Raw genomic sequence first — 20,755 nt, forward strand, 5'->3', positions numbered from 1 at the left:
AAAAAGCATACGACAGGGTTTCAGTGAATCGAGATTACCAAAATTTACAGCTGATGAAATGAAAACAAATAAAGGTTTGTCTAGACACAAAAGATTTAGCAAATCCTGTCCTTATGTTAACTGGTGATATCATTTGAAATGGGCGGGATTGTGGGGTCGAGTGGTCTGTCAAGAATCATTTTCGGTATCCCCAGTGGTATCGCTCCACTCTACTCCACCACCTGTGGGTCCATCCACGGGAGAGACAAAATTAATAATCATTACCTCTGGGAATACCACTGGGGATACCGAGAATAGTCAGACAATGTTAAGCGTGATTTAGATCCCAAGCGTGTACGTGACAAGGGGTTGGGTCATTTGCCCAACTTCGCGGGTTTCCACCCACCGCTATAGACCCTTACACGTAAGCGAATTTTTTTAAAATCATGTTAGTAAGTGCATTACACGCAAACAAAGCCGATAAGGCCAACCTGCTTTCGCAACAAACCACACGGACATTACAAAAAATAAACAACAAATAGCAAATCAAGTGAATGGATCAGGGGGCCAGCTGTAAGCGCCGACAACGCTGTACAGTCCCAGACACCCTTCACTTACCATGAAAACAAAAGAAAAAGATTAACAAGAAAGGCGCAATTGAAACAATACTATAGTCAGTTGACGTCATGAGTTAGAAGTCAAAATATTAACAACATTAAGAGCGCTAATCCGGGTAGATTTTGGAAAAATTAGACACCATCTTTCCGTATTATTGCTTGAATTATAATTGCTTGTTTTATAGGTACATATGATTTTATGGGGATCAACCATTATTCCAGTACCTTGACTTACGATAAACCAGACCCCTATTCTAGTCCTAGTTATAATGGTGATCAAGATATAGGTGAAACCGCTGATATGTGTTGGACCAGGTAAGATTTCTTCTTTCTTTATGCTCAACGAAATCCCTTAATGGCCGGTCAAGGAAGGGATAGTCAGATATACAAGGTGGTATGATGTAATGATGTAGGGTTCGATAAGGTGGCCCAGACATCAATTTTAATCTCTTTCGTTTTTTTTGGTTTCGAGTGTTGATACATCCCAGTAATTGTGTTAGAACAAGAGTGTACACGCAAACTTGATATTTACAATAGCTTATTTTGTAGTTCTCGGTCAGCTATTCATTGCATTTGAACTTTTGGTTTATAAACCGATTAAAACACATGGTATAGTTGCATTAAGTATTGAAAACAACATTTTAATCGACAAAATAAAAGTTAGCATTTCTGTCGATTGATCAAGTGATCTCGGATTACGCATTTCGCCGTACGCGTTCACAATAATATAGAGATATCGCATGTAATATTACAGTAGCTATTTAGTCTTTATACTTAATATTTTAGTTGTTTAACTGGTTTCATTAGCCCGGATGGAGCAGAAAAGTGGAACGTGGAATTGAGACCTGGGATTTTATCATGAGACTTTCTTCATGCGGCAAGTCAATTTGCTGTCGTTATGCCGATTGTTTCCACTGAACCTTTATATTTCGACCACTGAATACTATCGATTATGTAATACTATTTTATCTGCTATTTTAGCTCTACTGCTGGTTGGCTAACTGTGAATCCATGGGGAATGAAAAAGATATTAAGTTACATCAGAGTAAAATATAACAACCCACCTGTCTATATAACAGAAAATGGTATGCCCGACAATGAACTAGATGATGAACTCAGAATAAACTATTATACCCATTATATCAACCAAGCATTAAAAGGTTAGTTTCTTACCTTTAAACTGTGGCATAAAACTGGTCTGCCAATGTATCATTATTAGAGAAATCAACAATTTAATATAAAAACACCATTATTTAAGCTGACCCTTTCAAGTCATTTATTTTTATTTTTCATATTGTTTTAAAACAAAATTTAATTTGCTTCTGCTATTATCATTTTTTTGTTACGGTTTGTTTGTGGGTGTGCGTGTTTTTGTTTTGTTTTGTTTTTTGTTGGGTTTTTTTTTCTTGGGGGGGGGGGGGCACGGCGACTCAGTAAGTCAAGCAATGACTCGTGACCAGATCACTGATTCGGTCCCGTCATTGGCTGAGAGAGTTTCTTAGGGTTGTTCAGTGTGGTTTGTCGTATCCTTAGTGCAGGATTGAGGATATTTTAGGAAAATATTTAGACGTTTCTGATGGGACGAAAATCAGACGTCAATGGTACACGTTGGCGTGTGTCTAAAAGATTCCTTGAGATGACTACAGTCCACTCATAGCACACTGCATTATGTATCCCCGTCTCCATTAGTCTAGTTCATCTATGGCAAGGTTTGGGGGCATTTGTATGGCACTTTTCACCATAAGAGTTCCACAAGATACTGAAAAGATCCACAGAAAAGTAGTGTGTTAAACCCCATTTCACTTAATTTCTTACGTTTTTAGAAATGAATATATCAAAATTAACAATTTGTACTCAGGGCCCTTTTGTGTTGAGTTCATGGCAAACACTGATCTATAAATAAAGCAATGCTTATTTTAGGAGGAAATCAGAATGGCCACTAAAATCGTAATAGTGAATTGCTTTATTTTAATAATGACTCTTATAAACGCGGAAATTGAACAAGGTTGAACAAAACAGTTACTGTTCAAATAGTATTATAATTTTTCTGAGAACTTAAGACATTTTGAAAACAGTAAATGAACTATACCTTTTAGCAGGACACTGTTATTAAAATGTCATACAAGATTTTCCACCAACAAAAAATGTATCCGATACCTGGTAAAAAGTATTTATAGATGTCAATTTATTATCTTAATATAGCTCTACGTACTGTGTGCGTATTTGACCGACATTTTGTGTTATATTTTTACATATTTATGTTTGTTGTATTTAAAGGCGCAATATTAGAGACTTCGGGAAATATAGACTATCGGACTATGCGCAATAAAAATAAGTATATTGGTCCGAACATTATTCAAATTGTACATTACTGATGGAAATGAAATGAAATGAAATGGGGTTTATATCCTACTGTTCTGTACATTCCTGATTGAAGTTATGGTCATCTAGAGTTCTCTTTACGTTAAAGTAGCTAAGTTTCTAACTCAATATCATCCAAATTCTTCAACATTGAAAACACGAATTATTTGTCAATTTAAATCAACATTGATGTTGTGATCTTACCGGGAAAATATGGGCTTCTGATATCCCATATTCAAGACAAAATAAACAATTACCATTGCTACACGAATCGTGTACCATAATGCTTTTCAGCGTCATTTGTAACAAGGGACTCGAAAAACGAGGCTAGGCATATTCCGCAAGTCATGTCAAATGGTGACGTCATATTCTTATCTGGAGAGCATGCGCAATAAATACTATCGATGTAGAATAGAATAACAAGACGCTAGAGATTGTCATTCGATCAAGACTTCTGGCGTATTTCGATGAATATAACTGATTAGAAATTACAGTAAAACAAACGATTGAATGTAAATCACTTTATATACATTCATATTACATTATTATATGTGTTGCAACCCATTTGTGTCAATTTCTAGATCCCAAATATTAGCGACTTAGCTCCTTTAAATTGTTTAAACGGGACTTAGTAACTGAATGAGAATAACATATGACACAACTATATGGAATACAAGTTTCTTAAAAGTTTATTTCTGCCGACATTTCGCCGAGGTATCTCTCGTATTTATCAAGCAAGTGGGATGAATCCTGGTAGACGAATATGACATGAAATGAAATGGGGTTTACCGCCGTTCGTTTCTGCACAAACTGGTTTAATGAAGACAGGCATATTCGCACGGTCAGCGGCGTTTCGCCTACTCTTCAATTTTTCTTTTACGTGTACACGAGATATCGCTTCTTTGTCCCATTCGAACGACTAGATACTATTCCTTGCTAGGCCGGTCGTTCTGCACCACTGCCAAGAGGACACCGCGCTTGAAAATATCGGAGCTTTCTCAGCGACACCGGGATCGAATCCCGGTCCACCTTGTTAGTGAGTCAGCGCCTTATTCGCCGAGCCACCGTGGATCCCGTGTGGAATATAGCAATCCACTGTTACTTGCTACATGCGGTGCGGGCTAGAATAATATTTGCGTCTGTTTGGGGCAAGTAGATCGGCTAGTATTTTGGCAATGATTTCTGGTGCCTAGATGGAGTCAGCTACGTCAAATCTTAAGTTAGTTCTAGGTATCGACGGTGTCTGTCAAAGTAAATATACGACTAAATATTCATATGTAATTCTAATCATATTTCATTTTCCTGTTTGTAAGGATATTGTTTACTACAATCTTAAACATATTAACAAATCGCCATATCCTGACAGTCGAATAAAGGTGAGACAAGGCTGTCGTTTTAAACCTATGCTATTAACACAACTGTCGATGACCTTAGCGATGGGTGGCCATGTCTGAAGAATAAGCTCACCTTAATTCGGTTTATTGTGTTATCAGCGATTTGGCTTATAAATCCGGTTAGTATGGTAGCCTACTGATAAATTATCTAGATTATCAGGGGGTCTTTGACAAGAAAATACCACGCCCCGATTGTAATAATGTCCGGTATTTTTATAACGCTTTTCCGCCAATAAAGAAATACATCTATCTATATTTAGAAATAAAATAAAACAATAAGCATCCGACCAAACATTAAAGATACTATTACAAATATCATTTTGCTTAATAATGCAAACAAACATAAATAATGTCTGAAGTATTGTAATTGGGCTTAAAATATCATCTTCGCAACCCAGAAAAATATTGCGGTTTTCGGGGTTGGTTAGGTTTTGTTTGTTTGTTTGTTCTTTCTTGTAGTTTTTGTAATGTCTTGTCTCTTTTTTTGTCTTTGTTTATCTTTTTTTTTGTTTTGTTAATTGTAGGTTAATTCGTACATAATTTTGACTATCAATTAACTTGCTTTAGAACACACAGGGATAGATAAAGAAAATACTTTAGAAACCTATTCTAAAAACAGACAAAAAGGAACGGTTTGTTTCCATATAACAAAGATAATCATACGTCAGATTCTGTATTGTAACCCGTCTATAATAACGGATATATTGTTTTATATTTATTTTAATTGTATACAATCTGTATACAGACTCTTGGGATCGGGCAGTGAATGAAACAGTTACTATAAATAATTATTTCTTAGGAAATGAAACAAAGGGCCGTTTGTTAAAAATTTGATATTTTGATTTTATTCGTTTTTTAACGACTATTGCGCATAAGATTGTGATAAATACATATCGTTTATAGACCCACGTCCTGTTTTTTGTGATGCAAGAAAAATCCGAGCCTTCTAGTTACAAAGCATTTTGACTAACCAAACTAATTCTGTTTTATAAGTGTGACCGTACTGGTAAAATTGGCACAATTCTAAATTGTAGGATACATTTTAAGATGGTTGAGAATGCTACCCGTGAATGCGCTTTCAGGAAGGACATGATTACTTTTCGTCAATGAACTGCCTTTTCCTTGGACAATTGCCCACCGATTGGCTGAATACCTAGCTTTCTGCGATGACGTCATGCTTGGTTTCTGACTAATCATAATATAGTACACTCGTACTTTTTCTATCATAGTACAAAAGAATATCATACTTTGGTCAGGCTTCTTTTCCAAAGAGATTAAAGTTCACTAGAATCGAACAGATTCAACAACTTAACACCACTTTCTGTTAACGTATAGATATTTAGTGTATTATCGAAGATGAAATGACCTTTTTAGTGACCCAATGAAGCCCTCAAGTCGAGCAAATATTGTATATTCTTTAACAAGGTGTTTCATGCAAAATATCGACTGGTCTCACACACGGAGTCTTAATTTAATATGTATTATATTTCAGCTGTAAATGAAGGAAGCAATCTACAAGGTTACACGGCATGGAGTTTATTGGACAATTTCGAATGGACATATGGTTATACTATAAAGTTCGGACTGTTTCAGGTTAATTTCACAGATCCAGCAAGAACCCGAACACCGCGAAAATCTGTTGCATTATTCCAGAAACTCATCGCAGACAATGGTTTCGTGAAAAACTGAAATTAGATTTAATAAAGTTATAAATAAAAAAAAAATCAGTTTAATTATTTGTGGCGACCATGATCTTTTTCACAATTTGGGACAAACGGTCAAATTTATAGTAAAAATGAAATAATTTTAAAAAATAATCATGGAATGTCCAGAGGATGTGGTTAGAAACGGGGTAAATATCATCAGCTTATTTACAATTGCCATTTTAAAGGCCGAATACCCTATGGTATTTTTACTTCCATTATATACACATGTTATATCTTATACATCACTAGAACGGCAATCGATTAGGCTTTTCGGAACTGTATAATTCATTTTCTTCGGCATTTACAGAGAAATGTCCTAACAATAAAAATGTCTGGTTCCAACATAAATTACCTTTTCGTACCAGTCTACCTGTAAATCGACACAAAGGTTGGGGGTGTAAGTAGGTAAGTAATGAGAAACACTATTGTAGTAAGTACATCAACAATCGTCTTAACTATTTGTTTCGGGAATTCAGACGTTTGTTGCCAACCTGGAGGTCCCGCTTGTCAGTGATGAAAGACAGGGGGCCTGGCAAGGGACAACGTATAGTCGTTCGGATGGACGGAAAAGTCGATGTCCCGTGTACATATTGGCGTGCACGTAAAAGAAATTGAAATTCGATATAAAATTACCCCGTATCGCTGTTGTCCGGGCAAAATTTCCACAAAGTGCACTGGATGGCGTATACCCGTGTTCATTAGCCCAGTCCGAGCAGAACAGTAGAGTGTTAAACGCCATTTCATTCCGTTTCTGGAATTTAAACATTTAGTATAACTTACACATTAACAAGTAGGCCAGTAGGGGAATTGCATGAGACAAAGCAAATTTTAATGAATCCAAAATAAGCTGTTGAATTACATAGATCTGGTGTGTAATGTGATGTTCTATATGAATACATTCCACAGTAGTAAGTTTATTAAAGATGCATTATGTAAGAATTGGAAAAAGAGCTGGTCGTTTTTGCTATAATAGTTCAAAAATAGATAATGATAATTGAATATATTCAAATTTTCCATCAAATTACTATATTATGTGTAAAGTTATGAGTTTATGAAGCTTTGATAGATTCTTTATTATCGTAGCAAAGTTATTTGACATTCGTTAAACTCTTAATTGGCCGCGGTGTTCTAATCTCCTTAAAACCGGGGCCATCCGATGATCCAGAGAGTTGATTATGGGCTTGTCGTGTTAATAAATGTTATAATAATAATTTATATAACATGAGAAGCCTGAAAATAAAACTGAAATAGACAAAGTTAGCTCTTACATAATGCATCTTTAATATGTCTTTCACATAACTGTCAAATGTTGAAAACATAATCAACAATTGACTTGTTATTTCTTTTAGTAAATGAAAATACAATTCCAATCTGTGTTAATAAATCAGTCAATCAAACTATTCTCTTTTTTTACCCAAATCAAAGAGGTCGTGTTTATTTTGCTAATGTTAGTGCAAACATGGGATTTTTTAAATAGCGATTATTTACGGAAAATCATCAAAGAAACAAACGGATGAAAAGTAGGCAACGAACGAAGGTACATGTAAAACTCTAATACCCCTTACTGCGACACCTACGGCGACGGAAAATGGACTCAGAGCTTGTCAAGATCGTCATAAGCATGGAAACGCTGTGGTCACCATGGTCGCCAATGATCGCCGAGTTACGGCGTTTGTTTTGAGCATGTTCAAAACAAATGCCAAGGTTCTGCGATCTGGCCTGGAAAGCTGTAAGAATGCGACTTTTTTCAAGTTTGTAATTTTTTGGGACATTTTCTCGCGTTGTGTTCACGTTTTACGGCGACCTTGTGCATTTTCTGGTCGGTGTATGGTAACAGCAGCGCAGTAAGGACGCCACCCCGATCCAACGGGGAAATTAGCTATGTGGACTTCCCAAAGTCGTATTCTAGAAAGAGTACTAACTAACAGTCAACTCATTCGTCATAAGGATATGCTAGAGGGATGATAATTAGATATGTTATGTAAGGCTATAATTAGTCTCAACTAATAAATTTGACCCAGATATATCTGATAGATAATTAATTATACAGATGTCTTTAGGACAAACACCACTAATGTAAAATCGACGACTTGTTTTTGCAAGTTTTTTTTATGATTTTAGCAAAGCGCAAAGATTTTGTACAAAATTATTCGTGTTCGACGTGGAATGAAAGCAAAAGGGGTGTTTGGGTGGGGTGGAGTTTGTTACAGTTATATTCTAGATACATGTACTTTCGACTTTCTTGCGTTTTAGCTATATTCTACATGTAGACATCTACTAGGCATTACAAAACATAGCAGGAATTTTTGGGTGGTTTGCGAGAAATACTCGTTTTTCTTCTCTATTGCTATGTTTGTAAGCACATTTAAGTGTTTGTTTGATAGTGTCCAAATGCAAATTCCCGGTGTTTTGAGTTCTTTCTTTTGGTTGGGGGGCGGGGGGGGGGGGGTAAAGATTATATTTAATATTATTAGAGACAGTAAAACGGACATGAAAATATTTAATATATATTAGTATGTTATTGGAGCCAGGGTGGCACAGCGAGTAAGACGTTGGCTCGCTAACCTAGAGGTTCCATGTTCGATACCTGCGTTGTTCCGGAATTTTCCGGCCTGGTTACCCCCTGTCAGTAGTGCAGGACAAAGGGTCTGGAAAACGACAACGTATAGTCGTTCTGATGGGACGAATGACCAAGGAATCGTGCACACATTGGCGTGCACGTAAAAGATCCCTTGGCAGTTGGAATTCGTTATAAGAGTCTCCATTAGCCCAGTCGGAGCAGAACAGTATAGGACGTAAACCCCATTTCATTTCTATGTTCTTTTTTATAAGCCAGAACTATACACCCAAAATAACGGAGGACGGGTTTGATGCATTAATAACGTACAAATAAAATATGATCAATAATTTAAAATATTCTATGTAAGCTTTGACGTTTAATGTCCTTTATATATTAAACTTTTTTCAATAAAACATAAGATCATTACTACAAAAATAACGGGGACCTTGAAATTAAGTAAATTAAATTTCATCAACATGATAAAAGAGTTTATTTGACTCAAATTAGCAACGTAATCTAACCGACTTGTGTACACAAGGAATATTTAATACTTAGTAACATTTTAATTATTATCTTTAATTTTTTAAGATTTTTATAACGGTATTAAGACTACAGAATCTATTCAGATTGTTTGCTTGAAACGTATAATACGGTGTAAACTGAGTTAAAGCCAAACAACAAAGCTGTAATTATCCCACTTAACAAGATATTTTATGTGGTTATCAGCTTTCATTCATCTCAAATTATTTTTTTCTTAAAAGTCATGTCACTACAAAGGGTGTAAATTTCATTTAAGCAGAAATAAATTCGCATCACGTACACGAGGTTTAAATTTAAAAGCAAACATAATGCAGTTGTTATTATTATGACTAATAATTAAACACATTTTTGACACTCTTTTTTATTCTTTTCTTAAATTTACACTTTGATTTAACACATATATGTGATACGTGCGTGTAATTTTTAATTAAACACCATACAAGTTTAATAGCGGTGTAGTGTGAAGAAAATCGTGTCCGTTCGCAGTTCAAGTTATTGGTCAATACCGATAAACGTGACACGAACCCGATTACGGTTACTTTACATGTTCACTCATAAAGTAATGAGGCCGTGCAGACAGCGAACGATTAGTCAATCGGACGCCCGCCTTTCACATACAGCAAGCATCGAAAAAATATTCAAACTAGATCAGGATGTCGCATGATTCATAGTAATGATCTAAAATATCGCATAAAGAGATTGGACATACAGCTGAACTTCATACCGTAAGCTGAACTTCATATCGTAAGTTCCTATAATTCGACACATTAACGATAGTGTTTTCACTTCATTGATAATAGTGTAAAAGAAGATAGGACAAAAAGAAGCACCTTGTGGAATTGTTTTTGAAATGGATTCAATTGAGGTTTTCTAATAAGAGATCTATATCATTGTTAATACTACAGAGGAACTTTGCACAAAAGAGGGATCTCCGCAGAACTGTTTTTGAAGTAATTATCACCGTCGGAAAATTATCTAGTTCAGAGCAACGCTAAACAAGAAAGCCCCCACGGAAAAGTATTCTCATAACAGAAAAAAAAGCGCTGCTCTTGTAAAGTTTATATTAAGTTTGTCAGATCGTGATGTGTTTTCAGTTGAGGTGAATTTGGGGTCGGTCAGTAGTCAATGCCGTCTGACTTAATTTTCACACGTATATTAATAGTGCTTTCATACTGTTTATAGAGCAGAATGAGTAATCCTATGGAGTTTTAGTGAACAATCTACCAAATTCAACTTTAGTTCATTGTTCAGATCATGTAGTATTCTTAAAGAACACGAAGTCGCCATAAAAAAGTAGTTTTATTAAATAACATGGTTTGTACATGAAATATAAGTTTAAGTTTACTGCGTCAAATGGTTTTGTTCATCTGTTAAAACGCTAACAAAATTAATAAGTTTATCCGTCCGACATAAAGGAGGAATCAACATGGAACCGGATACACCAATCGAGGATCATCCTCGTAGAAAGAGGAGAGTGACGTTCTCTATGTCAACCATCGAAGCCGATTTGAAAAAGAAAACTTATATAGAAGGAAAGGAATTACGAAACACCGCAATTATATCCGTATCGTTTATGGTAGTTTTTACAGCTCATATCGCGCTTCAAAACTTACAATCTAGTCTCCACGAGGAAGGACAATTGGGCATCATTGCTCTGAGTTGCCTGTATGGTTCTATTATATTTTCTGGAATCTTGGCACCGACTTTCATAGGAGCCATCGGTGCCAAAGGTTGTATTATTGCTTCGTGGGTAGGGCATTTGATATATACTAGTGCTAACTTTTATCCAACATGGGGCACGCTTATCCCCGCGTCCATACTTCTGGGGATATTTTTTGGACCTTTGTGGACCTCTCAGAGTTTGTACATCTCAGCCTGTGCTTATTCGTACTCTGGTTCTACCGATGAATCTCCGTACTCGGTGCTCAGTCGATTAAACGGATTGTTCTTCATGATGTACGAAACGACGCAGATTACGGGCAACCTTATCTCATCCTTAGTGCTGCAACACAGCACTTACAACATGTCTGATGAAAATATAACTAAATACTGTGGTCCCCATGATTGTCCGGGACATATTAATTCCACTAATATCGAGGAACCAGATGAAGATCTCTTCCATCTGTTACTGGGTATTTTTCTGAGTCTTGAAATGATCGGACTTTTCATTACGATTGTTTTTCTATCATCCCTGCCTAAGAGTGACTGGACTTTGTCCAAATCAGTGAAAGAGTCTCTGGCATCATGTTTTGTGACCCTGGTGAAGAGTGAGATCCTGTTTTTAGTCCCTTTTATCATGTTTCAAGCCATGGAACAGGCGATTCTATTGGGAGACTTCACAAAGGTAATATTTTTATGTATTCGCTAGGTATTATTACGGATAGTTACAATGTAAAGCTTTCTTAAAAATTATATATAATTATTGGGGACAGCAGTTTATTAAAACAAATTGCAAAATTTTACGTGAGACGATCAAATCCTAGAGAGGCTCCATGTGACTGGTGTACAATCTAAAGTCATGTAGTGTACAATCTATAACTAAATTTGCTCTTTATTTCATTATAGTTAACTTCAGTTTCCTGCACTGCATAAATATCTGAATACTTTATTTTTATCAATTCTCTTTTTTCACCAAACTCTAATTTTAGCTTCTGAGATTGGTTAACGTCCGCCCTTTCGTAGCCAACGCGTCTGCTCATTAGATAATTTAAATGTCCGATCAATTGAACAAAAAAAAATATTCAAGGATATTGTTAGTTGTTTGGCCACATGGGCGTCCACAGGATGTGTAAAGACACAATTACAAAATTAATTATTTTAATTTAAAGGCTGTTCTATAGAGCTGTTGAAGACCTTAGTCGAGCGCGGGAATCTGTGTTCGATTAGCCAATGTTAAAGCGAGAGTTGCATATTTTCTTAGAAACTCAAAACATAATTATTTCTATATCTTGTGTTCAATACGTTGTCAAACATAATTATACAGCTCAACGTTGATCTTTAACTTGAAAATGAAATATTTGCCAATTTCTGAACTGACAATAGTGAATTATAGGATTAATAGGATTGTTCTTTAACAAAGTAGGGCTATGTATAGATTTCATGTGTTTTAAGGCTTTATTTTAAGATAATTTAACCATATGACTCCAAAAATGCTATGTAATGTTTATGCAATACACATTTGCAGGTTTCAAAATGGCAGACTGACATCAGTATCTGTTTGTTGGGTCAAATTAACCACTTTATGCAAATATTAAATATCAGAATTAACTATAATATTTGACATTGTCTGCTGGCATCATCTAATTCGGTACCTTGTAAAGTTATTGCCCCTAACACCCAATTTTATATTTAATCTTTAATCTTTGATCTTTGATCTTTAATCTTTGATATTTAATCTTTAATCTTTGAAGTTTGATCTTTGATTTTTGATCTTTGATTTTTTATCTTTAATCTTTGATCTTTAATCTTTACTCTCTACTCTTTACTCTTTGATCTTTGATCTTCAATCTTTGATCGTTAATCTTTGATTAGTCTCAGGTGAAAATAGGTATATCAAACATTCAGCGTCACAGCTAGCAAATCACATGGGAACTCAAACCCATCATGATATAATCAATCCATGCTATTGTAAAATGGATGTATATCACTATAGTGGGCGTATATTTCGTTTCCTGGAAACCTATGTTTCAATTTTCAAGAAATAAATCGAATTACCGGGATGCTGTTACATGTGTTGAAAAGTGGTCTCTTCCGGGAAAAGCATCAGTTCTGCCAGTTATTGGGTTTTACCTTTCCAATCACAAAAAATACATTACGATAGTGACCTCGTTTGATTTCGTTTGTTTTTTTTATTTTGTTTTTTTTTTGATAAAGGTATCGGGGATATTTTTTTCAATTTATTTTTTTAAAAAGAATATTTGAAATGAAATGGGGTTTAAAGTCCTACTTTTCTGCAACTACATTGCTAATGAATACGGTTTTAAGAATGTAAGATATGTGCTTAATGCCATTTCATAATAAATCACATACAATTTGTCTATGTTCAAATAAACATCTTGAAGTAATTATTATATTAAGTTGAGCATTATCTCTTTAAATAGTCAATGTTATATCCGTTGCAATCGCCTCATTTTGCACACATGGGTATTTAACGCATATTTACTAATAACCATAATATACATATTGCCTCTTCAGGCACGTTTTCTTAAACACTTCAATGGTAAAGATTTAAATAGTATATTTGGTCTGTTATTAATGGGGACATGTTTTATTTGAATAGCGACACAATGTTATGGTTTACATTTTGTTAGGCTTGACAAGCGTGAGTTAATAAATTAGAATTCTATATTTCATACAGTGCACTTTCACTTATTCTGAATATGATTACTATTATTAACAACACTGAAATAAAATTTTCCGTCAATTTGTCATTGTTATTGCACGTTTTCCTGTGCAATTAATATATTATATATGCTGGTGCTGTAGAACTAATTGTTCCGTAGGTGTTATTTTTTCACTAATTTCCGTTCTTTTTTTTTTATTTTTTTTTATTTGACAATAAGTTATTTTTCTAAGAATGAAAAAATATGTCTGCTTTACAAAAAAAAGACCGTATTAATCTTCTCACTGTAATGGGTGATTTTTGCTTAAGATTTCTAATTTTGACAATCAATTATTGTGTTTTATAAACAAAACTTATTATCAAAGTAAAGGTGATTTTTCTATACAATTAAAAATACTTATCGTGACCCAGTAAATAGCTAGATTTATTTAAAGTTATATTTCAAATTAAATTAATCAGTTAAATTTAAATCTCGAAATGCATTAATTGATAATTTATACGATGTAGCAGGCGGTATGATTCACTATATGACTATAGAACTGGTCCTGCCGGAAGATGTAGCTTATATAATATCTAGATGATATATTTAAACAAACATTATGCAAGATTAAATCTGTCTATTGCGGGTCTTTCATTAGGCCTGAAATGTTATCTAAATCATTAATTAGACATTATAATTAACCTATCCAGACCATAATCAACTCTAGATGGCAGCGCTAGCCTGTGATCTTTACTGGGTTATAAGCCGATTTACTGCATAACTTTCCTTCACGATTTAACGATTAAATGGATAATCGAGATTGTTTATCGTACTGACTTTAGTAATATCATGATGATCAAGGCTAGCCGGAGATTTCAACCGCTTAGCTCTCGATTCATAGTGGATCAATTTGAATGAAATTTTCAGCAAATTATCTAGTTTTTAACAATTATAGTGAGAACTGCCAACTCGTTATCGAATCTCCCATTAAAAAAAACGTATACCATATAATAAATGCTAACATTATTTGGTTTAACAACTTTCGGACCAGTGGGCGTCTTGGCCAGATAGCATTGTATTGTTTATTTTGATATCTTTACTTAATTATCTTTAGTACAGTAAGGCCCCACTGCTTTGTAAAAAAAATACAACTAATTATAACTAATAAGCAATATCGATGATGGCAATTGGGAATCAATAGCTTTTGGGATTATTTGATTTGACAGATGGAAAATCTCATAACACAAACCCGGGGCGTTCCCATCACAAATCTCCATTAAGGATTACCGAAATTCAAAATGTGTATCGTGACTTGCGACAATGCCCCCCCCCCCCAACGCAATGCCCCAACGAATAAAAATACCCATCTAAGCATATTATGAATTTAAAAAAAAAGCTAGCTATATTTAGTTTTCGATGGATACAAACAAAATCAAAGAAAATATATATATATATATATATCTATTATAAGGAGTAACTGATATTAAATTATACAATTATAAACTTTCTAGGTTATTTTTTGGTAAAAAGTTAATCGTATTTTTATTGTTCCTTATTATATGTATTGTATAAATTTATAAAAGTTGCATTGTTTTAATAAACAAAGGGTCGTGAACCAATCGTTTATTCGTCGTAAGATTTTTTGGGGAAGTGCATTGGGGTTCTTGGTGATATGACGTTGGGGAATGTCTGTTTTTAAACAAAAACAACATTTACTTGTGTTTGTGTGAACGTACATGTACTTGTTGACTGACCTAAACAATAGACGTTGATTACGTAACAGACGATGAAGGTGACCTAATGACGTGGATGAATGATTTTAAAGTACAGTTCCCATTTTCCGAAAGGTTTCGGCAATAAAATCGTGCACGTATGCCAATCAAAAGTCAAAATTGACCGAAACAGTCTATTTTCCTTGTTAAAGAGATTTAGCTCAAAATTTAAAAAAAAACACAAAAAACCACGAAAGAATGGTGGAAAATGTCACTCTGAGGCGCGTGAGATGTAGACACGTTTACCCAGACACAAAGGTGATTGCGAGCCATGATATTTTTTTTTTTTTTTTTTGACGTACTGAGCTTCAGAGTGTTGCTTAAGATGAGAATATTCTAAGATAGGAATGCCCTTTTAACCATTTTTAATTGACATTGTTTTCTAAAGATTTGTGAATGTTTTGAAAATTTATGAAATTTTCGGCCAATCAGCAATTGGTTCATATCAAAATGAAAACATTACTATCCCACCTACCAAAACCGTTGTTTAAAGGTTTCCATCTGGCATTTAAAAAATGACATTAAAATTCATTTGAAGGGACACATTTGGTTGACGCCAGTTCAAGTACATGCATGTGCATGCTATTACTTGTGGATTTTCTTGGGAACTGTATTTTAAAAGCAACACCGTAGGAATAAATTCTACTAAAAATTAAGGAGGAAAACGAAATGTCATATTGCTGAAAGGAAGTGCAACGCGCCGTAAGATCAGTCATAAAAATGTTATCGTGACCCGGAAGTTACATTCTGTTAACCTCGAGGCAATGGTTATTAATATTTTATGAGTGATTTATAAAAGTCATGTCGTTAATTAAGTTTTTAATCAATTAATCATTACAAATATTAACCACACGTGGAGAAAATCTATTTTCGGCTTTTGGTGTTTTAATGTGAAGATGATATTCAGATTTTTATGTCGGTTTAATTTTGATGATTCACTGTTCGCTAATTCATGATGTAAATATAATTTATTGCATAGTCGAATTATTAGACAAATAAATAACGGTGTTTGAAGTATATCTGGATAAAAAAATATTTCCTGTTTTTTAGTGAAAGTGAGTACATAAAATAGTACACGGCGACTTGATAAAAATGAATAAAAGGCGTCAATTTTGTCCGGACCTACGCACGTGTATCGACCCTGTATATGATGTGACGTCACACGTAGAATATTAATCAGTGAGAATATGAGAGGCTACAACGAAACAGTGTATTTTCTTGATTTAAGCAAATAGACAATCAAACATTTCCAGAAACATTTTAAAGGGGTAAATAGTGATCTGGATCGACTTGTGTAAAACAAAATAACAAAAGTAATAAACACAATCCTGGCAAATAGTTATAAATTTGGCTAAAATCCATCAAGAGTTTTTGAGACACTTTGGAGCAAGTAACATTTTTTAAACAAGACTTGACTCAAATTACTATACATGTACATCACAAATTTGATTGACAAGCGTGTTTAGGATGAAACATCGAATGCATCTAAATCTGTCTAATCAATGCGATCTATCCAATCCCTATCTGAATCTGAATAAACACTATCCAGGCAAATAATTTTGGTTGTATAATCCATGGGGTTAGTTAAGATTTACCCCTTTATACCTGGATTAGCATCCCTAAATCAACGTACCGACCTAAGATGGCTAAACCTCCTCGTGGAGCCACGGTGACTAAGTGGGTAAGACGCTGGCCTGGTGGACGCGTGTTCGATCGCCGCATTGGCCGAGAAAGTTCACCGGGATTTTCCGACGTGGTTTCCCCTTGTCAGTGGTGCAGGAAGGAGGCCCTGAAAAGGACAGCTGTCTAGTCATTCGGATGGGACGAAAAACCAAGTCCTGTGTATACATTGGCGTGCACGGAAAAGATTCCTTGGCAGTTGGAATTCGATGTAAGAGTAGGCCATAGTGCCGCTGCCAAGGCAAAATTTCCCTCATAACACATTCTATGGCGTATTCGGCTAGACCCATCTTCATTAGGCAGTCAGAACAGAACAGCAGGCCATTAAACCCCATTTCATTTCTAAACCCCTTCACATATGTTAGGGGAAGAAAATGAAAATACACAAATATGCCGAGTATCCTTCTTTATACCAACGTTAATAATCGTTCCTATCAACATACTTAACAAAATAATGTCGATGACATCCATCGTGCGGTTTAAGAGAAGAAGTCGAAAATGACAATTTGTTTAAGCCTAACGGACAGGCGACAGGCGGCTAATATAAATAATATTTTTTATCAATAATAATTATGAAATATAAAGTTGTAAACAAGATGTTAGAAATACATTACAAAATATGAGAGAGCAGAATCAGCAGATATAAAATATCTCGTCATGGTGAAGTATATTATATAAAATGAAGGAAATATATTTAAATTTTAAAATTTTATTAATAAAAAAAGGCAAGATTAGTTTACTAAAAAATATACCAAGCTGTGAGAGTAACTAGACTTTACAACTGTGAAGGTCACTGTTCCATACTGTCATAACCACCTTTAAATAAACTTTGGATGAAATAACTGTGTATCTGTCGGTAGTAAATCTTAAGTAATTCAAGGTTGAATTTGAGTTTTTTATTTCTATATGTTAAAGAATGGAGACGGACTCCGGACAATGTGAACCAACTGCATTTCATTGGTCGATGCTTTCAAATTGATTTAGACAAAATTTGGAATTTATCTTCATTGTTGCAGTCATCCGCCTAACTTTGAATAAGACTATCCACAAATAATTAATTGTCATACTGCAATCGGATTGATCGATTCTTTGACAGGCAATAACTTTACTTCTGGTAATTAGTTTTAATAATTGTATGGAATCTACCTTCATTATGAACTGCATACATTCAAACGTCAATACTCTCAGTTGATTTGTAATCGAGGCTACTCCAATCTAATGAATTGATCCTCTGGGACGCAATTATACTTTTACGTCTTGTGAATAGATTTGGATAACGTTTGGAATATACTTGTATCACCACAGTCCCTAGCTTCAGTTCGCATATTTAAGTCCCCATATTGCAATATCAATGGTCGGTCGATTCAGAGCCGGATAAAGCATGCTTGGAGCCCTTTGGCTAAAAATGCCACTGGAACCCTTGCATCAACACAAAAAGGGGACATATTCTGGTCATTGTCCGTTACACTTAAACAAATGCAATATGTAGAGAGATTTATATGGTTAAACATATACAAAGCCCTATTGGATTCCTCAATTCCCGTAGTCAGTGCCCATGTTAAATCTTATGCTAGCCAGTACATTCTGGATAAGAGCTAATAAATGATAGTGGTGTTGGATGGCCGAATGGTTAGCGCGTGCGCAGTGTATCAAGGTCTGTCATTGAGTGAACTGGCGTGGTTTCGATTCCCCGGTTGTACGTGACAAAGTGTAGGGTCGCCTGTCCAAACTGGTGGGTTTTCTCCGGATCCTCCGGTCCCCCCCCCCCCACTGCTAAAGACCCCTACGCGCAAGCGAATTATTGAAATAAAATTGAATTATATGTTAGTACAGATATGACCTAGTTTGTGTCGAGTGAACATTAAACTCCATTTCTCTCTCTCTCCCTCTCTCTCTCTCTCTCTCTCTAATATTTTTTTATGTTTGTTTTAATATTATTGTTTCTTGGATATTTTTCAGTCTTATATTAGCTGTCCACTTGGTATCCACATGGTTGGTTTTGTCATGGCGTGTTATGGAGCCGCCACAGCAGTGTTTGCATTTGTTTTCAGTAGGCTTGCAAAGTATACCGGACGATATCTTCTGTTTTTGATGGCCTTCTCCACCAATATGGCGTTGCTAATTTTCTTGTATTTTTGGACGCCGTCATCAGATAATCCTGTGCTGATATTTGCTATACCGACTATATGGGGAATTGCCGAAAGTATATGGCAGACGCAGTCCAGTTGTAAGTATTTGCAGTTCTTCAGGTCCATGTCAGATAGTAAAATTATCAGTATCAATGAGAATGCTTATAATATTTCATCAATTAAATTTATCAAAAGTTATTCATCGATCAGGTTTTCACGATTGTATATTCTTTTAAAACAATCAATCGCCAAGGTATCAATTTTCTAATGATAATAAATTTTCTCATTTCAGCCCTGATAGCTTTGCTGTTCTCTGATAAGAAAGAACCAGCTTTTGCGAACTATCACACTTGGAAAGCAGTGGGATTCACATTGACTTTTATATACGGTAGTTTTCTGTGCGTATCGGTTAAACTTTTAATAGCCGCATCTTTGCTGGGTATTGGAATGGTGCTGTATGTGTATGTAGAGGTCAGGATCTATTTCAAGGAGAAAGCAGCTCTAAGGGGGCCACCATCTCGTGATAATGCAACTGTACAAGAGACAACGTAGCTTCCCATTTGATATATTGTAAGGGTATATTCGGGCGTTTTTTCTACCGATGTTAACAACTGTAAAGAACACAGAATTTAACAGGAAAAGCAAAATGTGTGATGTGTACCTATGATCTAGTGGTATGAGCAGCAGTGATATTATTCAGTATTTGAATCGTAAAATTTTAAAATAAAAACTATCTCGAACTTTAGTCATAAACGTTCTTCAGAGATAAATAATGTAATTTATATACGACATAGTACATTTCGCTATTTAGACTTCATGGTTCTTTAAAAAACAAAAAAAAAAAAAAAAAAAAAAAAAAAAAAAAACCCAATGATGAATTCTCAGCAATTTAACTGTGTACTTGACTTTCTAGTACAGGTATTGTTCATGATCTCTGTAAGACTGAAGTAGTGTAAAGACTAAGATTTAGAGTTGGTACAAAAACATTCTACATGTTTTCGTTGAATGATGATGGTGGGCATATCTTCAGTGCTTTATCTAACTATGCAGCGTGTATTATTTACATGCAAAAGAACAATGCTGGGCATATGTTCCTTTATGGCAATACTATGCGGGGCATATTTATTATTTATTGCAAAACTATGCGGGACATATATTATTTATTGCAAAACTATGTGAAGCATGTCCTACTTTATTTCAAAGCCTAGTTCCGCACGATTTATTTTATTTAAAAAAAAACAACCCAAAAAAACCCCAAAAAACACACACTGGTTGCGTATGATTACAAAACTATATGGCGAATAATAATACGGTGTATGGTTGGCTTTATTTTGAAATCATATTCTGCATATTTGGCCTACTATCAAACTATACGGTGTATGATTAGCTTTCATGCTGAAATTATTGCCGTGTGCGCGCAAAAAGTTGCAAACATCAATTGTATAAATATTATCCTATGTACAGATTGCGCTGTGATTAATATGCTGCTATTATTCTTAAAAATGTTTTTTTGTTTTTGTTATAAATAACCAACCATTGCATTGATTAAAATTGATTTGATGTTGGAAAAGTGGATAATCGAGTGACTACAAACAAAAAGAATGCATAAAGTCTTAATGCGACAGACAATTGATAATTGTTTTCCATTAAAGGGACAATAACACTCTCGCTGGCTTGACAGCTCCAGAAAATAAA

The 20,755-nt window shown here is 34.9% G+C and overlaps 1 protein-coding gene across 1 annotated transcript; it reads left to right on the plus strand.

Moving 5' to 3' along the window:
* Window positions 1-9,664: 9,664 nt before the first annotated feature.
* On the plus strand, window positions 9,665-20,755 carry LOC126823315 (protein unc-93 homolog A). Its single transcript, XM_050552070.2, has 3 exons — window positions 9,665-11,501; window positions 18,891-19,158; window positions 19,353-20,755. The coding sequence occupies exons 1-3, from the start codon at window positions 10,584-10,586 to the stop codon at window positions 19,610-19,612; spliced, it is 1,446 nt and encodes a 481-aa protein (XP_050408027.1). The 5' UTR covers window positions 9,665-10,583; the 3' UTR covers window positions 19,613-20,755.

The sequence above is a fragment of the Patella vulgata genome, chromosome 6 (assembly GCF_932274485.2).
Source record: "Patella vulgata chromosome 6, xgPatVulg1.2, whole genome shotgun sequence".
NCBI lineage: Eukaryota > Metazoa > Mollusca > Gastropoda > Patellidae > Patella > Patella vulgata.

What these genes read in the sequence shown, in the direction of transcription:
- LOC126823315 (XM_050552070.2), top strand. Translation starts at nt 10,584, where the DNA reads ATGGAACCGGATACACCAATCGAGGATCATCCTCGTAGAAAGAGGAGA. An exon ending in TATTGGGAGACTTCACAAAG is followed by an intron (nt 11,502 to 18,890) that starts GTAATATTTTTA and finishes GATATTTTTCAG; the next exon opens with TCTTATATTAGCTGTCCACT. An exon ending in ATGGCAGACGCAGTCCAGTT is followed by an intron (nt 19,159 to 19,352) that starts GTAAGTATTTGC and finishes TTCTCATTTCAG; the next exon opens with CCCTGATAGCTTTGCTGTTC.